At 38.6% G+C, this 12437-nt stretch overlaps 1 protein-coding gene across 2 annotated transcripts in view; it reads right to left on the bottom strand.

Annotated features, from left to right (window-relative positions):
• The window catches only part of LOC146327125 (ATP-binding cassette sub-family C member 5), a 47801-nt gene that overhangs the window by 18805 nt on the left and 16559 nt on the right, over positions 1 to 12437 (bottom strand). For both annotated transcript variants that reach the window (XM_084719568.1, XM_084719569.1), the window contains exons 5-17: positions 12095 to 12328; positions 11563 to 11736; positions 9470 to 9617; positions 7377 to 7525; positions 6173 to 6280; positions 5067 to 5417; positions 4640 to 4711; positions 4316 to 4440; positions 4149 to 4221; positions 2976 to 3179; positions 2546 to 2671; positions 358 to 469; positions 83 to 267 (exon numbers count right to left, since the gene is read on the bottom strand). In XM_084719568.1, coding sequence (XP_084575694.1) covers positions 83 to 267; positions 358 to 469; positions 2546 to 2671; positions 2976 to 3179; positions 4149 to 4221; positions 4316 to 4440; positions 4640 to 4711; positions 5067 to 5417; positions 6173 to 6280; positions 7377 to 7525; positions 9470 to 9617; positions 11563 to 11736; positions 12095 to 12328 — 2061 coding nt within the window. The remainder of the gene's footprint in view (positions 1 to 82; positions 268 to 357; positions 470 to 2545; positions 2672 to 2975; positions 3180 to 4148; positions 4222 to 4315; positions 4441 to 4639; positions 4712 to 5066; positions 5418 to 6172; positions 6281 to 7376; positions 7526 to 9469; positions 9618 to 11562; positions 11737 to 12094; positions 12329 to 12437) is intronic.

Below are 12437 nucleotides of genomic sequence, written 5' to 3' on the forward strand. Positions count from 1 at the left end.
TAGTTATTTTTCTTTTGGGAGCTGATGTACACACTAAAAGGTGGTGTCTATTATAATAGAGCAGGATTGTCTGCAAACTTACCCCGCTGCCCTGCTTGATCCAGTGACTCAGCCACCAGTTACTGAAGGCTATGCTGCCTGTGGTGGAGAGGAAGAGGAATATGTTGATGATGAAGACTACTGGACCTCCTGCTGCTTTGACGTAGGCACCGTACACAGACCAGTCGACTGCACCAGAGCCCTTCTCTTCAGCTTTCATCAGTTGTTCTACATAAACGATGCAAGCAAGAGGTTACACGTGAACCTTTTAGCATTCGTTCTACACATGGAGCATTAAAAAGTGGCAGGATCTCTCACCTCCTCTCTTGCTTTCCACCTTTGCTCTGACCTTGGCAACATCAACAGCGCTGTCAGCCTTTTCTGCACCTGCCCTCTGCTGCTTGTTTTTTAAATTCTCTTTCACCAGATTCTGAGAGACACAAAGGCAGGGAAAGAAAGTGAGGTTTGAAATGTGCCACCGTGACAAATCACAGCAGCTGCAACAACAACATCCTGCAAGTCATTTAAACAGAGATACCGGTCACAGGGTCTTTAGCAGCTCACCAGTAAATCAATACACGCATAAATAATGAAAGGCCATGTATACATCAAAATTTCCCAGCTATTGGTGCTTGCCTCCCTGGACTCATGCATTATTCAGCTTGTAATGTTCAATGTTATTGTGCAGAAGGGGAAAGGATGCCTACACCCTCCAGTAAAGCTCTGTTGAACAAATCCTGGTGGTATGAGGTCTGTTTACTTGCACTGTGTTGTACTTTATGGACCAGTATGTAGGATTTAGTGGCATAATCTCATCTCACCCTCCTCTTCCAAGCATGTAGGGCAGGCCTATAGACCCATTCTGCTAGCAGGTTTTGTTAGCTTGTTTTTAATAATTGCTGGAGAAAAGCTTTCGAGTTTTCTGAATATGTACAGTCACTTCCTGTCCAGGTTTTACTTGAAAAAGTTCACCTTGACCAATGTGAGCAGACCGTACACCCTCACTCAGTGGATGGACAAGCTTTCTACAACTGCCATAAGGCTGGGGGATCGGAGATTGGCTGAGTCGATCACCAGCTGTTTTTTTTTTGTTTTTTTTGTTAGTTTTTGTCATTTTATTTTGCTTATTTAATGGTCTGCAGCCAGAGGACAAGTGAGAGGAAAACAGCCTCTAAAATGACTAACATGGGAATTTAGGATTTGTTTTGAACTCACCAGAGTTGGTGACTGTTTTACCAGTGGAAGTTTTATTTTGTTTCGTTCGGTCTAAAGAGTTTAAATCAAGTGTTTTATGGAGGTAATGAGGCAATTAAAGCTCATCTCAGTTCGGTTATAGAGAGAAACTTGAACTCAGAAGGTGATTGGTTGTGTTTTTCTGTTTAATAATGAAATAGGTGTGAGAATATTTTCTTTCTTGACATTTTGTGAGTTCAGTTTGTTTATTTTGTTGTGGCTCACTCACACATCTCCCAGCTTTCGCTTTCATGATTGACCACAGTTGTCTTTGTTTTTTATTTTTTTGTTTTTTTGGACTGGCAGTGGCAGCTGGTGTGTGATAATACTTCAATTTTGAGTCATTACTACTTCAATTCTGGTACCCAACAACACACCAAGATGACATTTTAGCTTGATTATGTGACCTGCTACTCTGTGTTTGGCTCCAGTTTTTCCTTTGTTTTGCCTCCAGCGAACACTGTAACGTAATCATGACGCAAGCCCAAAAAGGGTCTATTCAATCACTTTTTCAGAAAGGCCAGATTTGAAAAAAGTAATGTGGCAAAGGGCCGGTTACATTTCCACTGTCAGACCTGTGAAGTTAGGAATGCAAATGTGCTTTAAAAAATGCACCTTTTTTTTTTTTTTTAAATCCATTTAATTTGTTTTCACAACTGGAAAAGAAACCTTATGAACAAAAGTACAGAAAAAATGTTGTGTCATCCTAGATTAGAAGTATAGCTTGTTATTTCAGAAAACACAATGCTGCATTTAATAACAATTTTCTTTTGTTCATTCAGTTTGGCTCTTCTAAATTCTAACTGTGGAGTAAAACTTTTTAACATAAATATCTCTGCGTTTAACAACAGAGACAAATGGGCTCATTAGCCTACTAATAAAACAGTGATCTTAATGATCACACAATGATAACAACCATAAACTTGGAAAGAGCTTGTTGTCTTCATAAACAGAACAAGGCATTTACTGTTTTTTCTATATATTTATGAATGATGAAAGGAACAGGTCCTCTCTAAAGCCAGTGTGGTTTGTCTAGTCTGGGCTACTGTAGAAACATGACACTGGAACATGGAAGAGGACCTATGCCCTCTGTAGATATCAAAAGACTAATTCCAAGGTAACAAAAACATAACGATTCTTATTTTCAGCTGATTGTCTGTCCTTAATTCTTTTCTCTTGTGGTTGTATTTATCTGATAATTTCTGTAAGGCCAATGACCAAAACTAACTAACTTATTCAAAAGAGCTGGTCTGGTGCCTCATGTGCCTCTTACCTCCTGTTGCATGCTGTTGAACAGGGTGGCATAGTCACGCTCTTTACCCATGAGCTGAACATGGGTGCCGCACTCTGCAATCTGCCCATCCTTCATCAGAAAAACGTGGTCACACTCAGGCAGGTACTAAAAAAAAAAAAAAAAAAAAAAAAAAAAAAATTAAAAAAACAAAGGCAAAAAAGGATGTTTCAGAAACTTTGCAAACATTTAGAGCTTTAACTTTAATCTGTCAATTGAAGTTACTTTTTTTAACTACTCCCATCAGCTCAGTTAAGAAGCAAAAACAGATTAAAGGGACAAAAAGGCACAGACTATTTTCACAGTCCTGAAACTACTAAAATATACATCAGTTATTTTGCATACTTTGGGGAAAATTTAACATTCTGAAGAAAAATTAGGTATGATTAGAAATTCATAGACGGCCCCTTACCTGCAGCTGGTGGGTTACAAAGAGCACTGTCTTGCCTTTGCCAATGCCCCTGATGGCTTTATGGAAGACATGTGAACCCACACAGGCGTCAACAGCGCTGAGAGGGTCGTCCAAGAGGAGTATGGGTCGCTCACTGTAGAGGGCTCGAGCCAGGCTCACTCTCTGACGCTGCCCTCCGCTCAGGTTGGCACCTCGCTCTCCAATCTAGTCAGTAAAAAGCAGAGGGAGAAAGTAATTAAGTATGTTAATTCTAGAACTATTTTGAGGTACATGTACTTTACTTGAGGATTTCCATTCTATGCTACTTTATACTTTTATTTCAGTACATTTCAGAAGGAAATGTAGGACTTAATACTTAATAGTTTTTTAAGTTTTTAAAATACATATTGTATCCTAGCATGTATGAGATGATAAAAAACAGTTAACAACACATTACTTTAGCTGGTAGCTTGGTAACTTTAGCTAAAAGGTTAATGAAACGTTACTTTCGCTAAGATTAGGTTAAAAGTTCTCAAAACTGTTTGCAAGCTAACCTCAGCAAAAAGCTGACAAAACATTGCATTGTTTGTAAACTAGCTTTAGCTAAAAAGATAACAAAATGTTACTTTGATTGCTCTTTAACATTAAAAGCTAAAAGTCAATAAAACTTTACATTGTTTGCTAGCTAACATTAAAAACATTACATTATTGTGAAGCTAACTAAAAAGTCAGTTAGCCTATTAATTTAATTATTTTTTATTTACACATACTTTACTCGATCATTTCAATTTTATGCTTCTTTATCCTATTTCACAGAATTTCAGAAGGAAATATTGTACATTTTACTACACTACATTTATACATAATACTTTATAATAACCATTATTCATAAATGGCAAATTGGTAGTTTAAGTATATTTTGATTTCGAGTGCTTCTACTTGTAACTTGTCTGTTCCTACACTTTGATATTGCGACTTTTAAGAAAAAGGTTGTAGTACTTCTATCACTGGTAAAAAGTAAGAAAAAATAAATAAATAAACACTCCATAAAACTCTCCTGTTGTTGGGTTTGCACTGAATTGCTAACAGTTACATAAACTAAAACTGCAGCACATTTCATTTCAGCACTGACAGAGTAAAGAAATATTTCAGTAAAGAAAATGTTATTACTGAGAAGCAGATTTCTACAGATACCTCAGTCATGTCACCATATGGGAGCTCTGCAAGATCTGTGAGAAGACAGCAGGCCTCCAGGACAGCATGATACCTGATGAGCAAACAGTGTAGATGTAGGTGTTAAATTAGGGATAAATCTTACATATTATTGCTTATTGTTGATTATATAAAGCAGATGATCTTACTTGTCTTGCTCATACTCATTTCCAAACAGGATGTTCTCCTTCAGTGAGTCACTGAGGATCCAGGCTTGTTGTGACACGTAAGCGAAGCCACCACTTGCAGCTACGTTTCCCTCTAACAGGGTCATCTGCAGCACAAAAACAGGTTGGAAGTAGAGTAAACACTTGAAACATTCCTTTTCAGATGGGAGGCTGCTGTGTGGCATTGTGTGCGATTAAAAGGTTCAAAAAGACTAAAGCTATCCTTGTTGCTGTTATTCACGTCAATGCTATCTGAAGAGGCAACTTAAACTGAGAAATCTAGTGGAACTTGGAGTAAAGTCTCACCTGCCCCAGTAGAGCAGAGAGCAGAGAGCTCTTTCCACTGCCAACACCTCCACAGATTCCAACCAGTGAACCCTAGAAAGGGAAAGAGACAGTGGCATTATGGGAATTAATGATCATGTGAACAACATGTACTAATTTATTCTAGGCTGAGTTCTAATCAGAGTTTAGAAAAACTAAGTTAAATCTTGATTTCGAATTAAGCAGAACTCTGTTGAACAATTAAAAACTAATCTAAGTTTAGAAAAATTAAATAGTTTAATTTAATTTAAAGCACACACTAAACAAACGTTTAAATAAAGGTTTAAATTGAATCTGTCTTAATTTAAAAAAAAACACAAAAACTTCAACTTAACTTAAACCATTGTTCAATTGCGTGTAAAAAAGAATCCATGTTGGCGCAGCCCATCCTTAATGTTTGTGTTGTTACCTTCTTAATGCGCAGATCAATGCGGTGCAGGGTCTTGTGCAGTGGAGGTCGTATGCTTTGCGTGGAGGAGATGGTGCTTTGTGGACTCTCCTGCTCCATGTTTGTGAGGAGACTTTGTGCATTGGGAGCTTCCTTGTTTCCTTTGCCATCCTCTGTGGAAATGTATAGGCTGAGCTTCTCCCTGCGCAGCACGCGCTTCATGCCTCCTCGCTTCTTGGGAGGCGGGTTAGGTTTCGCAGCCGGAGAGCGCGCCTTTTCCCAAGCCAGGGTGGCGTCCTGAAATTCGACCGCATTGCCAGGATCCTCCATTTTGACCAAAACAACCTCTCTGTCATCCATCATAAAGAGTCTCTGTGGAGAGAGGCACAATGGGCTACTTTATGCTACATTTACTTTTAACACATTGTCTTAATCTCTGGTGACACAGTAAGGGAAAAAGTTACAATGTAGTGACAAAGGACTTGTGCACAGAGAACAAAAACAATTCAGACTTGAATCTTGATCTTTGACTTTTCCACTGTATAAAATAAATTTATTAAAACAAGCTCAAACCTTCTGTCTTTGTTCATCACAAGCAAAAGATTATGGTTTTAAGTGTGGTTTAACATACTTGAGGTTACACTACTGGATGAGATATTGGCAGCAGTGCCTATAGATTACTCAGCCTCGTGGTTAAGGTACAGTCTGACCTGTTCTTGGTACTACATGAAACCACAGCATGTCTTAGGCCCTTTGGTGCATACTTGGCAGAAAAGCTTGCTTACTTCACCCTAGCTGTCTCTGTGAAACATCTCTCACTAACATGTGAATTTTACCATGTGTTTGGAATAATACAGTATGCCACAAATGTCAGTATGTTATGTAGGTGGGTGTGTTTTTAGCATCAGCAGGAGCACCTTCTGACACACAGCATGGTAATACCTGTAGCCCACAGACAAATGCACAAAGACAATGCATAGTCTCTAAGTCTATTTTAGTCTGTTGACTTTTACCATTTTGACAAATTCTATATATTATTATTATATGCTTTAACAATGTTGGGATTGTGTTTTGACACAATCTTAACCTTGATGGGGGTGGTTGACAGACTTTTCTATATTTCTTACCTGAAATCTTTGAACTGCCACAGCTCCCTCTGATAGTGACCTCACTGCCAGTGGCGTGACTTTGAGGGCAAAGGTCATGGAGTTGAAAACTGCAACCACAGTAAACGCCTGAGGTGGGATGTGTAGAGACGGAGAAAGTTAGCAGCACAACTAACTTTAAAAATCTATGACAGCTCATAATAGCTTGAGACTTGTCACATCAACTTTAAAACAAGTTGCAAATTCAAAAGTTATCCATTTGGTTAATATTAAGAAAAACTATTTTGGTAGGGAGAGAGGCATTATAATGTAAATTCTAATGTAATGACAGCTATCATGTACAAATGTCAAGGGATGAGGAAGACAGATGCAACAAAACCCAGAAAATATCAGTTTAATAGAACAGACCTTTTCACAGTATCCATATCGATAGTTTAATGAAACAAGATATCACCTTCGATTTTGGTATTGTTATATTGTAATATGGTATAAGTGTTAACTTTTCCTGGTTTTAAAGGCTGCATTTCAGTAAAATGACATGAATATGCTGATAACGACGATTTTCTGAACTTAGTAGACTGTTCTAGCTGTTCTATTATCAAAAATCTCATTTTGTTAATATTTTATGAAAGCACCAATAGGCATCCCTAAAATACTGTTGCAATATCAATAAATGTTGATCAAGGTATCTGGTCAAAAATATATTGTGATATTTGATTTTGTCTGTATCACCCAGCCCTAATTAGCAGCTTTGACCCAGTGCTGGGATCAACAATGTTGTTGCCATATTGGACCGAGCAAGACATACGCATGAGTATCCTGGATATTATCAGGTTATCCTGGTTAACCAGCTCATAATTTCAGGAAAGAGACATTGCTGTTGAGTTTTTAAAATGTATTTTTTTTTGTGCCATCTAGTTCCATTATATTTGAGAGAAGGCAGACATTTCTATGGCTACTATCTCCAAAACTCTGCTACTCACCCCAAAACTATCTAGATGGATAAATAGTAATACATGTTTTTGATTTGGGAGTGAACTGTCCCTTTAATTACTATCATTGGTGACACCTGTGTTTACTGTTTCATGACAAACTTTTTCACACATAGCTGCTGTGAAAAAGTTTGGCAAAAACACACACCAGGTGTGTTTCCAGTGAAGACAGATGAATCTAAAACAGAAATATGCAGTGAACACGGTGACAACAGGTTCCCATATTTAAATACCTCAGCTGCAGTGAGGTCATAGCCCAAAGCCATATGTAGGGTGAAAGTGCAGACGCATGCTATCACCACGACTATGGGAGCCACACCCACTGTGAGGCTCTGAACAACCCCAGCTCTCTCCAGTATGCCCCTCTCCTCTGATCGCACCTCTGTGAGCGAGATAAGAGAGAGAAAGAGAGATAATAAAAAGGCAAAGATGGGCAGAAAGAGAGAGAAAATAAAGTAAGACTTGAGTGACTCCCAAAGGGTTCTTCAGTGAACATTCAATCATCAGCACCATAAGAGTCCCTAACCAACACACAGTGAGTGGACAGAAATAGATACAAGAGGGAGGACAAGGGGCCCCACATCCATACATGGTATGAAAGGGGCTTCAAAACCTGCTGAACCTTGATAACTGCCCAAGTGTAATGCCCAAATCCTGCCCCCCACCCCCTTTCCTCCATGTTTGTATCTCCCAAATGCACACGCTAGCTGCTTTGTTCACCCAGCTCATTGCGTGCACAACACTGGAACAAAAAGCTTGTGCATCTTTAATTCGGCCCCAGCAGCACTGTGTGTGAAATGAAAGAACTCCCTCCTCCTGGTGCATGTGATTCTCTGTGGGATTCGCTCTGGATGTTATGTGTGTTTCTGCGTGGATTACAAAGCAAAAGTCGCACGCCCCGGGCAAAAAACACTGTGATCATCCATTCAACAACAATAGTAATTGAAGGAAATGACACTGTAACTCTTCAGACTCATCGTCCATTAAATTGAATGCCAATTAATTATGATTATAATAGGTAATCAAAGGACAGCGGTGAAAATGAGCCCCACCTGGCTAATTTGGAGCATGATTAAAAGGGGGAAAATGATCCTTATCCACAACCTACAGCAAGCGCCTCATGAAAAAAGGCCATCGCTAATTCATGGATAAGTAGAGTAGCCTTGACAGTCATTCAAGGTATCATAAGGCCCCAAACACCTTGCAAATTAACCTTGAAGCCGAGGGATTCAAACTGGCCTTGATTATAGAGGATGGTGCAGGCAACGACTTAAATGGAGCAAGCTAATGAAAATGGATTTAGGGTCAGGGTTATCTCGCCAGTTCACTAAGAGGATAAGTCTAATTTCAGGCGATAAACTGACCAATTAGTCACTAATTTGCAACAGTGACAGGTATTCAAATGAGGTGACCCTTTAATCTGCGTGAGGGGGGAATAAAAAGCCTTAAAAAAAAACACTTAATGGCACAAAGTTTGCATCTCTAGAAAACTACTGAAAACATGAAATGAGGTATAGCTGCAAAGATTAGTCCATTAATCAATTAGTCAGTCACAAGAAAATTAGTTTCTAACTATTTTTTTTAAGCAAAAATGTCAAATATTTTCTGGTTCCAGCTCTTTAAATGTAAGGATGTGCTGTTTTTATTTACCATTTATGACAGTAAATGAAAGGTTTTTGGGTTTTGGACTGCTGGCTGGAAAAAAGAAAAAATCTGAAGATTGAAAAAATCTGTCACTTTTGGCTCTGGAGGATTGTGTTGAGCACTTTTCACCATTTCTTTGACATTTTATAGACTGAATGATAAATCAATTAATCTGATGATTATTTTCACAATTAATATATTTATTGTTCAGTCTATAAAATGCAATATATATATATATGTTTATATTTTACATTCTTAAAATAGCAAAAAGACTTCCACTCTGCATTTGCAGTCAAAGATTTCATAAAAACAATGTTATTACATATTTGATTGCAGGTACAGATGACAGTGTGGACAAAGTCTTTTTGCTTTCACTGTTGACCCATGGTCTTCTCCTACACACCTGTCAATGTACAAGTGTGCAAAAGGTTTTTGCTCTTTGATATTTTCGATTCTTCAAAGTAGTCACCTTTTGCTTTTATGACAGCTTTGCACACTGTTGGTGCAATCTGAACGATTTCTTATAAAAAGTTAAGAAAAACAGACAATGAAAAGTGTGTCCAAACTTTAACTGGTACCGTATACATGGAGAAATAATGAAAATAATCATTAGTTGTTTGCAGCCCCAAAATGAGAGTGTTATGATATTGCTGAGTCATTTCAGAACATGACAGCCACTCACTGTGAACATTCTGTGCAAAGGCATCTTCCCAACTATACATCTTGATGAACTTTATGCAGCCCAAGATCTCGTTCATCAGCCTCACGCGTCGGTCAGTCACTGCCACACACTTCTTACGGAAATACGCCGTCAGTCTCGATGCAAGCATCTGTCCAGACGGGAACAGAGGAAATGATGACAAGAGAAATAAGTGGCAGGGGAGGAAATGAAAGCAGACACAATCACATTAGCTGTTCTGCAGGGCTGTCCGGGGGACTGGAGTGATAAATGCCTTTCACATCAATACCAGGGTCTCTGGCTGTCAGACTCCAGCTCAGACTGAGTGTAATTTGAAAATAACAGCTACAAAGTTGACAGGAGATTGATAGCCGGAGAGTTATGATGCTTTTAAAAAGTGCTGGTTGTCGTCTTCAACAGCCTGAATTAACGTAAAGATTCCAAAGTGATGAGCACTTATGTAGTCTACTAACAAAATTTTAAAAAGTTATAGCTCAGAAAATAATGAGTCAACAATAAAGAAACGACTGTGGTCATTGACATTTGGTTAAATGTTTAGATGGTGATTAAATTGTTTGTCACTGCTGTAATGAGTGTGATCATTACTTGGTATAAATTTTATAAACATCTGTAATGTAAGTAAATTCTGCTGTTGACAGCAACTTACAGTAAATTAAAAAACGGAGAGGTGTCTGTATTTGTGTGTGCGTTGTTATATAGTGTGGATTATTTGAAGTGGGGTTGTATGAAGCACTTACTGACACTCATTGTATTTAGCTACAGTAGACAGTGGTCGACACACCTCCAGTTTTATAGCAGCTCCACAACATAGACATCTTAGTCGCCAGACAAAAACTATAATAGCTTTTGCATCTCTTTTAGCTAGATGACTTATACTCCTTAAATGGAAATTACCTTGAACCTTTAAAATGTGGATTAAAGATCTTGTACATCAGTTGGTGTTAGAGATTTGTTATTCCACAAGATGATGCGCTCAGAAATGTAATGTTATATGGAAACTTTTTTTAATCTATATAGAAAAACGCCACTGGACATTGAACACTGCAGATCCCATATTATATATAATTTAAAGCATTAATTCAGTTGTAATTTTGAATTTCATTTTTATATTATGTAAATTTTTATATACTTGCTTATTATTTATTTATTTGTATGTGTTTTGCTGTTTTGTCACCCTTTTTTTGTATCTTGCCTTTGATTTCTCTCGTATTGAATTCATTTATATGCATAACAGTAATTGTTTATGAAATAAACTCTGTTTGATTATTAAATGACATGGAGAGGGGGTATATTGTGTCTATCCAACCATACCTGTGATTTATTGCATTGTGTATGACTTGAAATTCCAATAAAAAGACTTTGAAGAAAAAAAGAAAACCCTATTGTTTGAATTAGTAATTTTACCTCGCAGCATGGGAGCTGCTAGTCTAATGCAGCCTTGATCTGTTAGTTTGTTTCTTGGATTGTGTGATTTCTGTGTTTTAAAAGGTTAGTTTGAATCCATAAAAGTCAACACAAACAAACTAATAGATGGAGGCAGCAGTAGACAAATAACTTCCGTATTCTGCAAAGTGAAATGACTGTTTTTGCAAAAGGAGAGAGAGTGATATTTGGCAGCAGCATTAACAGTTTTCTGATGAAAAGACTGTTTGACAAGATGGTAAAACAATGAAAACGTTCTAAATACAGTATAAATTTAAACTGATGTTGATTTTTTAGTTGGATCTTTTTTTAAGTGGCCCAAATATATATTACAGCAGTAATGCAGAGTAATATAGCGGTCCATTTTAACACAAGCTTTACACACTGAAAAACAATAAGGTATGCAAAACATAAAAACTACTGTTTACTTAACCTTAATACACTTACTATGGAAAAGTATCTCATACAACCCCACTTCACTTCCTTATCTGAACTATCCCCTTAATCTACTCCAACATGTGTGCCTGTAATAACTGCATTCAGTATTTTGGCAATGTCTTTGTTATGCATTGCATAAAATCCTCTAAACTTGAACTGAACAAGCTTTTTATCCTCTTGTTTCACTGTTACAGATGTTCTGGCTGAAGTCATACCATGGTGGGGTAGAAGAGGACGAAAACGGCTGACCCCAGCAGAGCAGTGGGGCCCAGGAAGTAAGCAGTGTAGGACAGACCCAGCAGTCCCACAAGAGGCCCCCCAGCCAGCAGGCAGCCCACTGACACCGCCTCATACAGCCGCTGACCATCACTGGAGCAGATGTTGATCAGCTGTGTAGACAGACAGTGATACTTCATCATGAATTATATTATAAAAATCTACAATAAATTAAGCCTTTTTAAATAAGACATAATGAAACCTCGCCACTAAGACTATGAAAGCAATTTTACAAATATACTTGTACTTATTCCCACGTTTACTTGTTGGACAATGATTCCTCTTAAGCTGAGTAATGACTAATCTTAGACAGCCTCCCCTCCCTCAGGCTGTGGGATTTGCAGAGATCTAAGCAGGAATGGTGTAAGAGCAGAAATGAAATCCATCTCAATCATCTGTATGTGGTGCCCTGCAGCGAGGGATGGTTTAGTTAATTTGGAGATGAGTCCCCTCCAGGGTTTTATCACCTACCTCGCCTGGGCCGATGTCTTTAGTGCTGCGAAGGCGGAGGATCTTGTTGAAGGCAAAAGTGAGAGCTGCCCCACGGAGGCGTGCTGCAGTGCGGTAGTTGACGGCCCACATGAGTGCCAAAGACCAGGAGCGCATTAGCTCCATGAGGAAGATGCCGGCTACCAGAGAGAGGCCGTACGGCACGTAGCTCTCGGGGCTCTGGGAATACTCCAGCAGAGCTCGAACCAGGAGAGCCTGGGGACGGACAGGGAGAAAGTGAGCAGAGTAGAAGAGAAGGTGAAGGAAAGAGCAGAGAAATAGTATCAGAAAGGAGCACAAGACAGATGGAGGAGATAAAGTGGGA

The sequence above is a fragment of the Lutjanus erythropterus genome, chromosome 5 (assembly GCF_056507025.1).
Source record: "Lutjanus erythropterus isolate fLutEry1 chromosome 5, fLutEry1.hap2, whole genome shotgun sequence".
Lineage (NCBI taxonomy): Eukaryota > Metazoa > Chordata > Actinopteri > Lutjaniformes > Lutjanidae > Lutjanus > Lutjanus erythropterus.